The 18591-nt window shown below is 42.5% G+C and overlaps 1 protein-coding gene across 6 annotated transcripts in view; it reads right to left on the bottom strand.

Annotated features, from left to right (window-relative positions):
* LOC121865669 (proteoglycan 4-like) overlaps nt 1-18591 on the bottom strand; it is a 56264-nt gene that overhangs the window by 11399 nt on the left and 26274 nt on the right. The window contains exons 1-9 of one of the 6 annotated variants that reach the window (XM_042365193.1): nt 13146-13262; nt 7333-9046; nt 6370-6545; nt 5683-5849; nt 3819-3989; nt 2088-2228; nt 759-872; nt 559-620; nt 321-355 (exon numbers count right to left, since the gene is read on the bottom strand). In XM_042365193.1, the coding sequence (XP_042221127.1) occupies nt 326-355; nt 559-620; nt 759-872; nt 2088-2228; nt 3819-3989; nt 5683-5849; nt 6370-6545; nt 7333-9046; nt 13146-13171 (2601 nt within the window). In that variant the 5' untranslated portion in view covers nt 13172-13262 and the 3' untranslated portion in view covers nt 321-325. Of the gene's footprint in view, nt 1-320; nt 356-558; nt 621-758; nt 873-2087; nt 2229-3818; nt 3990-5682; nt 5850-6369; nt 6546-7332; nt 9047-13145; nt 13263-13376; nt 13538-18591 lie in introns of those variants that run through there. The other 5 variants (XM_042365194.1, XM_042365192.1, XM_042365191.1 and 2 more) reach the window with 5 other exon arrangements.

The raw sequence follows: 18591 nt of genomic DNA, 5'->3' as shown, positions 1-18591 counted from the left end.
ACACTGACATGTTCTCGCTGATGTAACCATTGTGTTCTGCTATGGTGTTCCCTCCTATAACACCATATACGAGTGATGTAATAACAGGTCAAATATTCTCTCCACGTAAACACAGTGTCATCGGGGTAAAGTGTGAATCTCAAGGGTAATAACCACAACATCAATAAGTTATCTAGTTACGTGTGTCGTTGCCGTAGGTCAACGCACATTACACCGTCCATAACTTAATCTAGCTTTACGTGTTACCGCCACAGAGAACGTGCGTGCGTGCCGGACGTGGTGTGGCGGGGGAAGATCCAAGTGACCACGGGGGTCCTTACCTTATTCAATTCTTCTGGCCCGGGAAGTTACCTCGCTGCTCAGCAGGAAATGACACAAAAGAATTACCTCTTATTTGTGTGTGGAGAAACAACCTCATCACTGAAGGTTCTGAGTCAAGTTATCACCTGTTCTATGTATATCATGGTCTTACAGTATCTCAGTCCCACATTAACTGCAGGGTTGTCCTCGCGTGGCAATTATCTCATCTTATATCACATATTGTCATTTATCAATTACCTCCATATGGTGATTGCAAGTCCCTCTAGCACCTGCTGTATCACAGAGGCCGTTCCCTCCACCTTGAGGTAAGGTGGGAAGCTTGCATAACATCTATATAAACTATACAGTATCTATATCCAAGAAGCAATATCCTCTATGTACTGCACGATGGTTCGTGCAACTTTATGGACTCAAGACTGAAACTCAACGACACTCACTTTTGGCTTTTGTTGAAGCAGGCGTAGAAATTTTGCCCTTAGCGGGAGTCTTGCTGCCAGCTCTTGGGTTACGTCTGGCGGGAGTTCGTGCAACTTTCTTGGGGCTCTCTTCTCCTGTAGAAGAAAGTACAAGTCACAAACCACAACCAACAATAACTTACAAAAAATACAGCAGAAAATATAGTCAAAATGTGTTTACTATTGTGGTTCAGACATTTAGAGAGAACAGGAAGTGGAAGACTGAGGAAGAATGTGTAACTTAGTGATAGATGGTAGGTGGGAGGAGAGGGAGGTAAAGAGGGGGTAAAGGGAGAGGGGTAAAGGGGGGTGAGAGGAAGAGTAAAGGGGGAGATGGTGGGGGGAGAGGGAGGTATAAAGGGAGGAGAGGGAGAGAGGGAGATAAAGAGAGGAGAGATAAAGGGGAGAGGGTAAAGGGGGGGAAAGGGAGGTAAAGGGGAAAGAGATAGAATACCAAAATACAACATAATGTTTGACAGCCAGACATTTATGACATCAAGTAGTTATGAGCATAATAAAACAGACAAAACAACTAATTATAAATGAATAAAATATCCAAATTTCTCTTGATAGCGACCATACCATCTCAAAGCAAGAGAAAGGTCGAAGTGTACAGTAGCTACAACAACTATCTGTGTATTCTTTGTGGGGGAAACAATATGAGACCATGGACGAGGGCTGTCACTAGTCACACGTAAACAGAGCATATTGACCCCCACCTGCATAGATAGTTGTTTTACTTACTGTACAATGGGAAAATATGGATCACCTGATAATTAAAGACATCCCAGTTTATTTTACCTGAGACACCCCAGCTTAGTTTGCATGAGACATCCCAGCTTAGTTTGCATGAGACACCCCAGCTTATTTTACCTGAGACACCCCAGCTTAGTTTACATGATAATTAGACATCCCAGCTTAGTTTACCTGTACAATAATCACACACCCTGTACAAAAAACACACCCTATGAGACACCCTGTACAATAAACACACCCTATGAGACACCCTGTACAATAAACACACCCTATGAGACACCCTGTACAATAATCACACACACTATGACACACCCTGTACAATAATCACACACACACTATGACACACCCTGTACAATAATCACACACACACTATGGCACACCCTGTACACATCTCAATTATTTATCTGAACCCAATATATTTTCCCATCCCGATACACATCTATCTCTCTCTCTTCTTCTCACTATCTCTTTATCTCACTATCTCTCTCTTTATCTCACTATCTATTCCCGTTCTTCACCTAATAACAACACCCAGGTAATTAATTCTTCTCTCACCTTCACTATCTGTCTCCTCATCTTCCTCAGACTCTACGCCGCTCTCTCCTGAAGACTCATCCTTCTTTTTCCTCTTCCCTGTTGAATTTCTCTTCCTCCTCCTCTTAAGCTGGTCTTCGTTTGTGTACAATGAAAGATCCACTGAAAGGCGATTTGTATGCGTCAGGATTTATTGTATATTAGGTACGGTGAAAGTTTATGAGATACGGTGAAAGTTTATTTGGTACAGTGAAAGTTTATTAGATCCAGTGAAAGTTTATTCAGATTTGCGAATTTATTATCATTTCAAGTTGAGGTTTTAAAAGTCTTGAATTGTTTAAGTTTAAAATATTATGAAGTTCTTTACAAAAATTATAATTATAGCAAAAGGAATTAAAATTATTTAACTTGTAATAATTTCTGGTTAATGTTTTAAAAATTTTGTATCACTGGAGAAAAAGATTAAAATAACAATAGGTAATTAGTCTAAACATAATAAGAATAATAATTACAAACAAATACACTCTTCATTACACTATTAATTACTTTACCAACAATAATCTAATTACAGGCAGTCCCTCACGTACGACAGGGATATGTTCCTTGACCCTGAATGTAAGTAACTTTGTTGGTAAGTCAGAACAGTGCTATTTCCATAATTTAGGATGGGTTAGATTAGTATAGGTTAGGTTAAAGCACAACCCTGCCCATACAAAACAGTAATAAAATCCCATACATAACAAAATAATGTAAATAAAGTAATGTTACAACAGTACAATGAAAATGATGTAAAAAGGAGACTGCAATCACAAATTATTGCAATGAATGTACTGGGATCCCATCTATATGTGCAGGTGACCATAAGCCAAACAGTCATGGCTCAAGGTCTGCTTGTACAGTAGCTAAAACAACTATCCGTGCAGGTGGGGGTAGATACGCTACGAAATTTTACGTGTGACTAGTGACAGCCCTTGCATACTAAAATTTATCGTCCATGGTCTCATATTGTTCACCACAAAGTATGCACAGATAGTTGTTTTAGCTACTGTACACATCAACTACCAGTGGGATCTACGCTACAATCTGCTTTTATTGTGACTAGTCTTTTACTGTTCTGACGTGAGGCCAACCACTCGTAAGACAAAGGGTCCGCTACCAAGCTCTCAATATGACCTCAAATCCCCTTTTTCTGTGACAATTTGGAAGACTCTGAATACTAGACCACTGCCTTACTCTAACTTGAATACATATGCAGGCAAACCTCACACACACACCAACACAAGGAAATATTTACACGGTTATGGGAATTTTCCTTGGTATTTCCACAACAGACAGACATCTAGACAGTCATAAATTAGTGGTAGTTTTCCCCTTGTGTTATTTGATACATATATACCAACTAACTTTAATGGCACGCTAAATCAGTCAGCTATTTTGAGGAAGACTCGGGTGTTGAGATAATGCAGTTCTCGTAAATGATACAGTACGTTAAAATCAGCAGTGTTTAAATGACGAGACACGGTTACAATTTTGTCACACAGATAAACACACACACGAAGTATGATGTTGCATGGCAGTGAAACACATCCAGGAAATTAAGAGGATGTATACAGGATTGAGTGAGCTGAGATGTATGACTGAGTGAGCTGAGATGTAAGACTGAGTGAGCTGAGATAAACTCCACCCAACTGTGCCACTATCATGCTAAACACAATGGTTCAAACTACCCTAAACTCCAGCCAAACAACTCACATCCGTCGGGATGATTCGCGTCAACGCTTGGTTTATCCGCCAACACACCCTTCTCGAGGTCCATGGCACGTTTTAAAATGTTGTTAACTCGGGTCTCTTCTTCTGGTTTTAACCGCAGTGTTTTACGGTCTATCCGCTCCAAATTAACCGTCGTGAGGATGCAGTCAAAATCTGAAAGAGAAGCTTCATCATTAGCTGTTGAGAATGAATGAATGTTAAGGAAAATCTCACAAAAGACATCATATTTAGCTGTTAAGAATGACTGTCGTTAAGGAAAAAATCTCAAAAGACATCGTTATTAGCTGTTGAAAACGTGTAGTTCCCATCAAGTAACAAATACAGTAGTGCCATATTAACCCTTTGTGGATGATGGTTTAACCCTTTGATGATGTTTAACCCTTTGTGGATAAATTTAACCCTTTGAGGACAATGATTTAACCCTCCAAGACTCAATGGGCTTAATAAACTACAGGTAGAGGATCATATAACGAGTATTTTCACCTGTTGATTAAAACACCCCAATGCTACCCTACCCTACCCTACCCTAACCTAACCTACCCTAACCTCTCTAATTAGTGTTAAGGTGTTTAATCATCAGGTGAAATAAGGAGAGGGTTGCTAACATGCCTCGGCTCCCTTAATATCACAACAACAGGTAATGGTGATTGAACCTAAATACAGGGGACATGATTCACTATAACGGGCACGTCTCTTTAAAGTCCGTTAGAGGGAGGGTTCATATATAACAGAAACCTCGATATAATGCACTTTACTCTCCAAAGTCCTTTAAATAGGGGTTTTACTGTATGATAACCACCGTCCCTACAGCTAACTACCACTGATGATGACCACCGTCCCTACAGCTAACTACCACTGATGATGACCACCGTCCCTACAGCTAACTACCACTGATGATGACCACCGTCCCTACAGCTAACTACCACTGATGATGACCACCGTCCCTACAGCTAACTACCACTGATGATGGCCACCGCCCCTACAGCTAACTACCTACCACTGATGATGACCACCATCCTTACAGCTAACACTACCACAATGACCACCACCGTCCTACAGCTAACCACCACTGATGACCACCACCGTCCCTACAGCTAACTACCGCAGTGACCACCACCGTCCCTACAGCTAACCACCACTGATGATGACCACCGTCTCTACACCTATTAAGACCCGCAGCCACCCACACATTGCACACCTGACCCCGCGACCCATGAAACCACCTGTACACTGAACACCTGGCCCATGACCCCACAGCACACACCAGCACACTGAACACCTGACCCATGGCCACCCTGTACACTGAACACCTGACCCACGACTGCACATACACTGAACCCTGGCCCCTGACCTATGGCCACACGGTGCGTGCACCTGACCCCGACCCAGCAAAACTTACACTGAACACCTGACTGACCACTTGACACACCCTGTACACTGAACACCTGACCCTGACCCAGGCACCCTGTACACTAAACACCTGGCCCACGACCTCTACCCACACCCTGTACACCCCACTCTGCCACACTGTACACCTTCCTCTGTCACACACCCTGTAGCACACCCCCCCCTACCTCTACACCCCCCCTTCCTCTGTCACACCCTAACACCCCCCTACCTGTGCCCCACACCTGCCACCCCCCACCTCTGCCCACACACACTGTACACCCCCCTTCCTGTCACACCTGTACACCCCCCTACCTGTGCCACACCACCAGCACACCCCCCCTACCTGTGCCCACCCTGGCACCCCCTACCTCTGCCACACCCTGTACACCCCCCTACCTCTGCCACACCCTGTACACCCCCCTACCTCTGCCACACCCTGTACACCGCACCACCTCACCTGTAATGTCGTAATAATCTGGTTTATAAGTGTTGCAGTTCTTGTTGTCGGGATCTTCCGGAGACAGCCACCGGATCTTGATCTTGCGGGTGTTTTTAAAGACGTTCTGGGCGACTTGACAAAGGTAGAATGTACCCTCGGAATTTCTCACTGCCACGTGCTCGTTTCTGGAGAAGATATACGTTAGTTTAGGGTTAGGTTAGGTTCTTAATCATTTTGTATGTTCATTTAGCTTTTGATCTTGATTTTGTATGTTCATTTAGCTTTTGATCTTGATTTTGTATGTTCATTTAGCTTTTGATCTTGATTTTGTATGTTCATTTAGCTTTATATCATTTAGTCACTTTTCTGAATTACAACTAAATTTTTCAACCCAATTTAAATGACATGAGACTAATAAACTGGAAAGCTATAAATGTGTCCAATTTCACCCGATTTTTAGACACCTAAGTGAGAAAGTGAGACTGTGTGTGTGTGTGTGTGTGAGAGAGACAGTGTGAGTGAGTGAGTGAGTGAGTGAGTGTGTGTGTGTGTGTGTGTGTGTGTGTGTGTGAGTGTGTGTGTGTGTGTGTGTGTGAGAGAGACAATGTGAGTGTGTGTGTGTGAGAGAGACAATGTGAGTGTGTGTGTGTGAGAGAGACAATGTGAGTGTGTGTGTGAGAGAGAGACAGTGTATGTGTGTATTACCTGAAGAAGACAATAAGTTTATCCTGCGGGGTCTTGGGCGTTGATGGCTCGGCTGTCTTGCGCACTCTGTTCAGGTTATCCAAGGCTGGGGACTGGTAGAGGTTGGCCGGATTCCGAGGTCTCTTGCTGCGCCGCTCGTCCCCTGGGGTCTCTACGGCCAACACCTCCCGCTTTTGCTGCAACATAACGTTATTGTGAGCGAAGGTGATGAGGCTGGGGAGGTCATTAGGGTAGGGTAGGGTAGGGTAGGGTAGGGTAGGGTAGGGTAGGGTAGGGTAGGGTAGGGTTGGGTTGGGTTAAGTGAGGATTGTTTATTTATATTCTACAGGGTAATTTAACATTGTTTATACCATAGTTGTGTTAACTATAATTGCTATGAGTGAGAGAGAGAGAGATAATAAAAAAAGATAAAAGAAGCAGAAATAAGGAAAAAAGAAAATAAAGAGAATGAGAGAAAAAGCGTTAAGTAGTAGGCAGCTACCAAACAGGGAGGAAAATATTGGAAGCATAATGTGTTGTCTAATGGTGGACCCTGCTGCCATATGTGGCCAAGTCCCAGGTTGATGATCTGACTTTCTGCCTCATTTACACACTATTGTAGGGTCTCAATTGTTTCTCTTACAACACAACATACATATATTGTTTCTCACTTATGATCTTTTTTTTATTTATTTATGGTTCTTTTTTTTATTAATATTTTCTTTTATTATAATTGTTATTTGTCTTTATTATAAAATGACCAGTTCCCGGGTGAGGTAATGGCCGTAAGAAAAGGTTACCAACCCCCTTACTTCAACTGGTGATTAAGCACCCCAAATTAACCCTCTAGCTGAGGAGTTTATCATCAGGAGAAACAAGGAAGTCGGGACACCTAATCTTTATGAGGTCCAATACTTTAGTCTCAAAAGTTTTAATCTGACAGTGACAGACAACCCCCCCCCCCTCCCCCAACAGGTAACTTACTCTGGGCGTTCGCGTCTTCTTCGGCGTTTCAGTGACGGGCTCGTCCTTGGGGTCGGCGTGATTAACGGTCTTGGGCTCTGTTGAGTTTTCAATAGTTGGCTTGGCACTTGGAATTGGTTTAACAATTTCCTTCTTAGGCTGAACAGGCGCTGGTTCCACCTTAGGTTTGTTGACTGGAGCGGCCGGTTTGGGCGGTGACACGGCAGGAGGCAGAATTGGCTTGGCTTCAGTGGATGGAGCTTCAACGGGTTTTGATGGTGGTGGCAGTGGAGTGACCGGCTTGACGGGGGACTTGGAGACTGGCACTCCGTTGACACTTGGAACAGTTTGAGTCTTTGCGGTCGCTTCAACGGCCGGTTTTGTGGGTTCTGTCAGCTTTGGCGGAGGAATTTCCGTAGGGGCCGGTTTCTGTGTGGTTATCTCGACCGGGGCCGGTTTAGGGGGAGGGGCGGGCGTGGCAGCCGGCGCGGCCGCCGGAGGTTTCGCAGGAGACGTGACGGTCGGGGGTGCACTCGAGGCCGGAGGTGGCGTAGGTTTGGCCGGCTGTGGGGGAGGCTGGGCAGGCTTCTGTACAGGTACTGGCATGGGATTGGTAGGTCTGGGTGGTAAGGCTTGGCTGACCGTGGTGCTCTGTGTCATCTGTGCGAAGGGCTTCGGACTAAGCCCGGGGACTGTGGGGTGACCTGCCAGCTGGGTGGGCTTTGTAATGATGGGAGTGACCGTGGCGGGTATCGGCACTGTTGCCGGCACAGACTTCATGGGAGACACAGACTGGGCTTGGAGAGGTTTGGGTTGGTTGGCAGATGGTATGGAGGTCACAGAGGGCTTAGGAAGGCTTGGTGTTATTGAGACTGGTGGTATAGCTGGCTTTGGTGGGATTGCTGCATTCTGAGAAGGTGCAGCTGGCTTAGGAGGCTGTGTGTGCTGTTGTTGCTGAAGTGACACAACTGGTTTTGGGGGTTGCTGGTGCTGCTGTTGAAGAGTTACAGCTGGCTTAGGTGTTGGCTGCTGCTGCTGCTGTTGTGGTTGTTGTTGTTGTTGTTGTTGTTGTTGCTGCTGCTGTTGCTGTTGTTGCTGCTGCTGTTGCTGCTGTTGTTGCTGCTGTTGTTGTTGTTGTTGTTGTTGTTGCTGATGGTGCTGTTGTTGTGGGTGGATAGTTACAGATGGTTTGGGTGGCTGTTGAGACTGTTGATGTTGTTGTTGTTGCTGTTGCATTAGTGTTGCTAGTTTAGGCATGGCTGAAGCGGCCGTGGCAGACACCAGACCTGGGGCAGGTTTGTTGGTCATCTGCGTCATATTCGCTGTTGTGTTAACAGGAAGATTTTGCTTGAGTGATGCAGCAATGTGTATCGGCGTCTGCAGCTTTGCCTGGACCTGCTGAACATTAGTCGTCGTGGGCACCATAGGCTTTGTGACTATGTTTCCTAGCGTGGTCTGTGGTTTGGGGGCCATGTGACCGGTGGTTCCGGGGGGCTTTGGCCCCATCGACCCTGGGGCTCCGGTGTGGGCCGGTCTAGGCTGCATGGGGTACCCGGTCTGTATGGGCCGTTGAGGCATTGTCTGACCCATGGCGGGGGGGTGCTGGGTTGCAGGGTGCTGCGGAGGTCCTGGCATGTTGTGTGCAGGTGGCGGTTGTTGGTTCATGCCGCCTCCCGTCTTGTGTGGATCCATATACCAGGTATTACCAGAGTTGTGTTGATTATGGCTGTTCCACCTGTCAAGAAAAATGTAACCCAATTAATATTTCCATTTAGAGGAGAATTAACACATTATTAAGAATAGATCATAACACAGACAGAGGTTTAAACAACAATATTCCACCGCCAAAGAGAAACTAAAATACATTAAATGACAATAAAATCACCTGTAGTAATTTATATTAATCTCGACAAGTGGTGTACAATGATCCTTACTCTTATAATAAATAAATAATGAACTAGTGCAATGATTCTTAATACCTTGAATACAATGACTTCAAACCGTTGATTAGTGCTACTGTACTCAAGGGGTTAAGTCACCATACTCAAGGGGTTAAGTCATCATACTCAAGGGGTTAAATCATCATACTCAAGGGGTAAAAATCATCATACTCAAGGGGTTAAAATCATCATACTCAAGGGGTTAAAATCATCATACTCAAGGGGTTAAAATCATCATACTCAAGGGGTAAAAATCATCATACTCAAGGGGTTAAAATCATCATACTCAAGGGGTTAAAATCATCATACTCAAGGGGTTAATATTCATCACAAATGGCAACATAACCTAACAAAATTTATGAGTTTGCGCAGTCTCCAGAAATCCATCCTTGCTCGTGTTTGGCATAAAGAAAAAAGCCAGGTTACAGATACTACTTCCAACGGCTTATACCAGACATTCAGACAGAGGAGGTGGCTAGAGGAGGAGGGGGGGGGACTTATATCAGGTGGGGTGGCTGGAGGGTGGGGGAGGGGGCTTATACCAGATTTTCAGACATAGAGGGTGTGACTTAAAACTAAATTCCTAGCTTAAAAAGACATTCAGACATATGGGGGGGCTGGGAGCTATACACCTTCTTTCGAATAGATTTACAGACGTTAATATTTACGTCGTCCCTTGGGTAACGGAATTAATTATATAAACACTGTAGGAGTTACTTTAGGGTACAGCTCGAATGTTAAAGAGGATGAGAGAAAAGAGAGGAGAGAAGAGAGATAAAAGAAAAAAGACAGAAAAGAGGTGAGAGAAAGAATTCAAGATAATGTTAAAGCAGAGAGAGAGAGAGAGAGAGAGAGAGAGAGAGAGAGAGAGAGAGAGAGAGAGAGAGCTCTAAAACTATAAACATTGTCTTAAAACTCCAACACAAGAGAAAAAAAAAAAATTAATAAATAAACCAGTCCCTCATGCCTGACTAAACCACCTCAATAAAACATACCACAAACTCACAGCCAATTGTCCCCCTTTTCTCCGCAAGTACAATAATAAATCACGCGTAAATATCGTCGTTATTTACGTGGCTTGAGGTCATCCCACAACAATAACGTGACCCGGTGTAAGTGTCACAACCATGACCTATAAATAACACGATATTACTACCTACAATTAAAGTATTATTGTTATTATTTATTTATTATTATTATTATTTACTTATTATTATTATTATTATTGTATTATATTTATTTTAGTTATTATTACTGTATTACTTATTTTATTATTTCATTTTATTATTATTTACTATTATTATTATTATTATTATTATTATTATTATTATTTATTATTATTAATTATTATTATTTATTATTATTATTATCCATTGTAAGATTATATTTTAGTGTTACCCCTTCACTACTGTACGCCACTTTTAATATTTTATTTCGCTAATACCGGACGATTTTATTCACCTCATTGGACACCGCACCTCAAAACAGGACCAATAAACTGCCGAACCCTGAATAATATATGTGGCTTAACACCTTCCCCCCCCCATAGTGTAACCTCTATATAATGGACTATAAGGAGTGGGAGGTTCATTATATCGAGGGTCAATATGTGAAAATGCCGACTTATTGAAAAAATTACATGACTGAAATACACCTGAGCTCTCTCTCTCTCTCTCTCTCTCACACACACACACACACAAACACACACACACACACACACACACACAGGCTGCAACTCTATTAATAAAACGTTTATCATTATTACTATTACACACATACACCTGGACAATATATAAAGCACATCCAGTAAGTTTGTTTACCTATTGTCAGTATAGTAAATAATAATAATAATCATAATAATAATAATAATCATAATAATAATAATAATAACATCCCTGACTAATTATTTCCTGTACACAATTTTTTTTTTTTAAGTTTCAGAAAAGTTTTTTTAATTTCAATATAAAAACAAATTTTTTTTTTATAAATCCTAAAATACTGTTAACTTTATCATTATTATTGTTTTTGTTTTATTATTTTAGATTTGGTCATCCGGGGAATTGGTTAGGTTAGGTTTAAGATATGGAAGGTAAGGTTAGGTTAGGTTAGGTTTAAGATAGGTTAGGTTAGGTTAGGTTTAAGACAAGTAAGGTTAGGTTTAAGATATGGAAAGTAAGGTTAGGTTAGGTTTAAGACAAGTAGGGTTAGGTTAGGTTTAAGATTAGTAAGGTTAGATTAGGTTTAAGATAAGTAAGGTTAGGTTAGGTTTAAGATAAGTAAGGTTAGGTTTAAGATAGGTTAGGTAAGGGTTAGGTTAGGTTTAAGACAAGTAGGGTTAGGTTAGGTTTAAGATTAGTAAGGTTAGATTAGGTTTAAGATATGGAAGGTAAGGTTAGGTTTAAGATAAGTAAGGTTAGGTTAGGTTTAAGATAGGTTAGGTAAGGGTTAGGTTAGGTTTAAGACAAGTAGGGTTAGGTTAGGTTTAAGGTTAAGGCAAGTAGGTTAGGGTCTTTAAGACAAGTAGGGTTAGGTTAGGTTAGGATAGGTTAGGTTTAAGATAAGTAAGGTTAGGTTAGGTTTAAGACAAGTGGGTAGGTGAGGATAGGTTAGGTCAGGATAGGTTAGGTTTAAGATAAGTAAGGCTAGGTTAGGTTTAAGACAAGTAGGGTTAGGTTAGGATAGGTTAGGGACAAGTAGGGTTAGGTTAGATAGGTTAGGGTCGGAAGGTTAGGTCAGGCTAGGTTAGCTTAAGACAAGTAAGGTTAGGTTAGGATAGGTTAGGGTCAGGATAGAGTTAGGATAGGTTAGGTTAGGACAGGTAGGGTTAGGTTAGGATAGGTTAGGTCTTAAGACAAGTAGGGTTAGGTTTAAGATAAGTAAGGTTAGGTTAGGTTTAAGACAAGTAGGGTTAGGTTAGGTTTAAGATAAGTAAAGAAGGGTTAGGTTAGGTTAGCTTAGCTTAGGTTAGGTGACATTTGAGAAGTAGTGTTGTGACCGATTTTTACTAATTAGGTTAGGTTATGTTATGTTTAGGTTAGGTTAGGTTAGGTTATGTTATGTTTAGGTTAGGTTAGGTTATGTTATGTTTAGGTTAGGTTAGGTTATGTTATGTTTAGGTTAGGTTAGGTTCCCAATAAGTATATGACCAAAACGATAATGTTACCCAATACAGTACTGTAATATCCATCTGTTTGTTACATCTTAAAACACCATTGTTATAAGTTGTTGATTTCATCTTTAATACCTGTACCAATAACTAAGGTAATTTTAAATAATTTACCTGTGTTGTTTATCTCACCTGTCTATCATTGTTTGTCTACTTGTAATGACCATGTAAACAAGACTATAAACTTATTTAACTAGTGAAAAAATTAACCATCTCGCTTTCAAGTTTAAATTTACAAACACAATGATGAAATATATCTATAAAATATAAATAATAATGTTAAATAATCATCTATATGTTAGTTTAGTTAATGTTAAATGATAAGAATTTGATTTTAAGTTTAATTGACCTCATTTCAACTTGTAAACAATAACAATGTTTATATTATCTAAACTAATATTTTATAATTAGGTGATAATATTAATAGAGGTTTTATATATATATTTACACCTATATAAATTCCTTCACAGATCCACAGGTAAAAATACTGACCCATGTAAAGTTAAGTTCATTGGATTATAACAATGGATAAAGTGGTTTAGGTCACATGGATAAGGATGGTTTAGTTTAATACCGTAATTCTAACATGCCATAGTGTGTTATTAAGGGTGTGAGAGGTGGATAAGAGGGTTAATATAGTGGTGGATGGCGCAGCTTGGGGGGAAAGATCTTGACCCGGAACCACACACACTCGTACCCCGACAACAAGGCTCCTAGTGGCTATTTACTTCTTATTTAAATATCTACGGGTCATTCTCTGAGTTCTTTCCCTACTACTGGGATGGGTGAAGGCGTCAGGAGGGCCCTAACGACGCCTGCATGAAGGAATAACCGCGGTGGACAATTTGACACCAAGACACAATAAGCCTAACGACTCCATGGCGTGTGTAAATAAAGCACCACGGAGTGACTATTTCCTTATGTTACGTCTTACTCTGCAAGTATTAACGAACACAGACCTTACCAATAACCAGGCTGACACACGTCCAAGTCGCAGAGATGTTATTTATGGCCAATAACGCATTAACAGGTGTTAGAATCGCGAGAATCTAATCTGCCTTTCACAGATCAATTCCAAACATCGGCCATAATGGCATCATAGTCTGCCAAGTCGCCGCCAGAGGTCACTACTGTCCTCACCCAAACATAATAAATTAAGCCTCACTTTTATACCGCCATGTGTGTAAAGGCTTCCTATAATATTGTCTGTTACACTTTATTCATTACTAATTACGAAGTTGATGAAAAATATAGACTATTTTTTGTAAATATATGGGGATCTGGCAGGCTCAGGCAGTCGCCACTCCCAACATGCACCGGCGGGACGCGCGGCGCTCGCCCACACTGGCGTAGACATCTTGAAGCATCACGAACTCGCGCAGTCACCTTCTTTCAAATATATTTTCCCGCCTTATATTCAACGTTTACTGAGCTAAATAATCTCTAAAACAACGTTAAATTTAATATAATATAATGATATTAATCAACCATCTCGATCCATTTTAGTCACGTGAATTCCTGCTTAGGCATGATGTGTATGGCATGAGAAAACTCAAAACTTTATTAATAAGAATAAACAGTTGATATAAACAATATTAAATATAACGGTGAACAGACAATTTTATCTAGAGAGACAATGAACCCAGGTAGACGGCTTCACCAGCATCAGCCATCAGGAAGAATGCGCGCCAAACTAAAGCGCACCATTGGCTTTCTCTTCTCCAATCTCTTGCAATTAGCACCAAAAGCAATCATGAATCATTTACACATTGTTTTACTATATGCTAATTAACCCCCTTCATAAACGGCGATAAATTATACCCAGCCTGACTTATAACTCCTCGATATTAACATTTTTAACTGGGATAACTCGTAGACAAACAGATACCCACAATTCTCTTCTGTTGTCCAAGATACCAGCAAAAATTTCCCCCCATCCGCCTCTCACACACTCAAACCGCCCCTCAATCCTTCATTTTCGCCCGTATTTCCACCATTCAATCATCCCTCACCTTCCAAACGCCATTGAATTATATATCTGACGCCATTTCATCTCCCTCATAACTTTTACGTATTTTGCATCCACACCCACACGCAAGCACACACACACACACACACACGCGCGCGCACCACTGTTCCCATACCCTACCCCCCACACACATACCCTCAACGCTCCACACAAGCAGTACAATACCCACACCCCTCCCCTACCCACCCACTTCCCCCCTCACCCACACACGCGTTATACCCACACAGATGGCATACACCCACATACCCATCCGCTCTCCACCTCACTGTACTAATAACATACATGCAATTATACACACTCATATTCTTCACACACACACACACACACACGCACACGCACTTCCTCACTCTATTTCTCTCCAAAACACACACACACACACACACACACATTCAACTAATACAACTTCTACATATCAGTTTTCCATCCAGTAAAAAAAAAATCATTAAATATATTATTCCTGCCGTATCCTCACCTATTAATTATAGATCTGATAATTCTCAGTAAAAAATAATATGCTATATTCTCAGTATGCTAATATAACATCTGTATTTTATAAAGTGACTAAAATTTATATAAGTTTCCATATTAATATTTTGGTGGTGGAGAATGTTTTTATGTTATATTTCTAAGTTAATGTTAAACTTTAAGAATTTTTTAACCAATAATTTAATTTTTTTTTTAATTTGGTGAATTATTGGAAGTACGTGTGTGTGTGTGTATGTGTACTGTGTGTGTGTGTGTATGTGTACTGTCTGTGTGTGTGTATGTGTACTGTGTGTGTGTGTGTATGTGTACTGTGTGTGTGTGTAAGTTGAGGATATGTGGATATTTCTACTTGAATTTCAATATCCAAGAATTGATTCAAAATGACGTCAAACACACCGTCACTATACCATCAACTAACAATAACTTTACCTTAATTTACGAGCGAACACAATCACCTAACACCGAGCGAACACAATCACCAAACAGACACCGAGCGAACACAATCACCAAACACCGAGCGAACACAATCACCAGACAGACACCGAGCGAACACAATCACCAGACACCAGGCGAACACAATCACACTGAAACACAAAGGCAGAACTTTAATCCGCAAACACCGACGAACTTTAATCACCAGACACCGAGCGAACACAATCACGCAGCACCAGAGCGAACACAATCCTAAAACACCAGGCGACACAAAATCACCCAAACACCAGGCGAACACAATCTCACCAAATACCGAGCAGACACAATCACCAAACACCGAGCGAACACAATCGCAAACCCCTCCGAGCGAACACAATCACCAGGCACCAAGCAAAGAAAACAATCACCAAACACCGAGCGAGACGACCACCAAACACCAAGCGAAAACAACCAAACACCGAGCAGACACAATCACCAGAAGCACCGGCAGACACAATCGCCAGACAGACACCGAGCGACACAATCACCGGACACCGAGCAGACACGACTCTTAAAACCAGGCGCAGGAACACAATCGCAAACACCGAGCGAACACAATCACTAAACACCAGGCAGGCACAATCCACCAAACACCGAGCAGAACACAACCACAAACACCGAGCTTAGTACAATCACCAAACAAGCACCGAGCAGGCAATCACTGGAGCAAACTTCGAGCGAACACAATCCGCCAGACAGACACCAGGCAGAACACAATCACCAGAATCACCAGACAAACACCGAGCGAACACAATCACCAAACACCGAGCGAACACAATCACCAAACACCGAGCGAACACAATCACCAGACAGACACCGAGCGAACACAATCACCAGACAAACACCGAGCGAACACAATCACCAAACAAACACCGAGCGAACACAATCACCAGACTCTCACAACACCGCTTGCTGATATTACAAAGAAAACGAATTAAATTTTCTAACATTCATGGGAAACTATTTTATTCTGATTAATTTTACTACAATAATTAATTTTGGTGGTTTTAGTAACATTGTAAATAGGTATCTGGTCATATAGGCCCTAATTATAATAGGTCTTGTTCTAATAGGCCCCATATTAGGTGAATAGGGATGGGGCCCAGTCCTGTTGGGCCCTTAAAATGAGATTATTTTTTTCTTTAAGGGATGAAATTGTAGACCATTTGGGTGTTTAGGAGAAATTAAGGAGGAGGAGGAGGGAAGAGGAGAAGGGGGGGAGGAGAAGGAAGGAAGAGAAGGAGGGAAGAGAAGGAAGGATGGAGGAGGAAGGAAGAGAAGCAGGGAAGAGGAGGGAGGTAAGGGATAATAGTGGATGGGGAGGGAGAAGGAAGATGAGGGAGGTGGAGATGGAGGAGGAGGAGGGAAGAATAAGGGAGGATGAGAAGGGAGGAGGAAGAAGAGGAGATTAACAAGATAATAAATGAGGATAAGAGAGGAGCAGAAGGACGAGTGAGGAGGAGGGAAGAAGAGGAGAAGAGGAGAGGAAGAAGAGGAGGGGGAAGAGGAGAGGAAGAAGAGGAGGTGATAATGGATGTTCCTTCGCCCACACGTAATGTTGAAAGGGCCTAATTCTTTCTTCCTTCCTTCCTTCACTTACTGGATTTTCTTTCCTTTCTTCCTTCACTCAATAATCCTACTTTCCTTCACTCACTCCTTCCTTCCCTCCTCTCTTCCTTCCCTCACTCCTCTCTTCCTTCCCTCACACCTTCCTTCCCTCCTCCCTTCCTTCCTTCACTCCTCCCTTCCTTCCCTCCTCCCTTCCTTCCCTCACTCCTCCCTTCCTTCCCTCCTCTCTTCCTTCCTTCCCTCCTCTCTTCCTTCCCTCCTCTCTTCCTTCCTTCCCTCAGGAGACACTTAATTGGCCCTCCACTCGCCTCTCCAGATAGACTTGAAATAGATTTTTTTAAAGGTGACATTCTCAGCACTGGCAAGTAGGGAAAGTGACATTCTCAGCGCTGGACAGTAGAGAAAGTAACATTCTCAGCACTGAACAGTAGGGAAAGTGACATTCTCAGCGCTGGACAGTAGAGAAAGTAACATTCTCAGCACTGGACAGTAGAGAAAGTGACATTCTCAGCACTGAACAGTAGCGAAAGTGACATTCTCAGCGCTGGACAGTAGAGAAAGTAACATTCTCAGCGCTGGACAGTAGAGAAAGTAACATTCTCAGCACTGAACAGTAGGGAAAGTGACATTCTCAGCGCTGGACAGTAGAGAAAGTAACATTCTCAGCACTGGACAGTAGAGAAAGTAACATTCTCAGCACTGAACAGTAGGGAAAGTGACACTCAGCGCTGGACAGTAAAGTAACATTATATTGACACAACACTCAGACAAACGGACATACCCTCATGATGCCAATATTAACTTTAATACTTTAGGTCGAGTTTCATATGTGTAGTCACAGGGAGTTTCTGCCTTACGGGGCATTGTTTATTTTTTAGGTTAAGGGGCAAGATAATGTTATAGCGGATGGTGGTATGATTTACTGTTTATTTGTGGGAAGAGAGAGAGAGAGAGAGAGAGAGAGAGCAGGGAAGAAGAGCAGGGAAGCAGAAGAGAGAAGAGCGAAGGGTGGAAGAGGGGAACAGCCTAATAAAGGGGAAGAAGGAGGGGAAGACGCACTCAAGGAAGATAAAGACGAGGGGAGAAGATGGGAGGAAGGAAGGAAGTGAAGGAAGGAAGAGAGAGGATTCAGGGAGGAAGGGAGAGGAGAAAGGGAGGGGATAGAGGGAAGGAGGGAGGGGATGGAGGGAAAGGAAGGAATAGGGGAGGGAAGGGGGGAGTTGAGGGAGGGAAGGAGGGACGAAAGAGGGAAGGAATGAAGGAAGGAAGGAAATCTCGACAAGTTATCATACATCTACCAGCCATGACAACAACAACAAAGCAGCGACCAGAGACTTGTCAACCATTGGCTTGTTGTCGAGCCGCTCAAGTATCCCCGCACGCTGATTGGCTGTCGCTTCAGTGCCTCGTTCACTGATTGGCTGTCGCTTCAGTGCCTCATTCGCTGATTGGCTGTCGCTTCAATACCCCTCCCTCTCTCCCTCCCAATCACGGTACTGCCTCCTGCTCACCTGACCACACTAATGAAGACAAAGACAGATTGGAGGATTGGAAGGATTGGATTGTGAGGTATGAGGACTATGATTGGCTACTGAGGTACGATGGCTGTGATTGGTTGA

Source organism: Homarus americanus, unplaced genomic scaffold (genome assembly GCF_018991925.1).
Source record: "Homarus americanus isolate GMGI-L3 unplaced genomic scaffold, GMGI_Hamer_2.0 scaffold8022, whole genome shotgun sequence".
In the NCBI taxonomy this organism is placed as follows: Eukaryota; Metazoa; Arthropoda; class Malacostraca; order Decapoda; family Nephropidae; genus Homarus; species Homarus americanus.
This window is presented reverse-complemented; position numbering and strand designations above follow the sequence as displayed.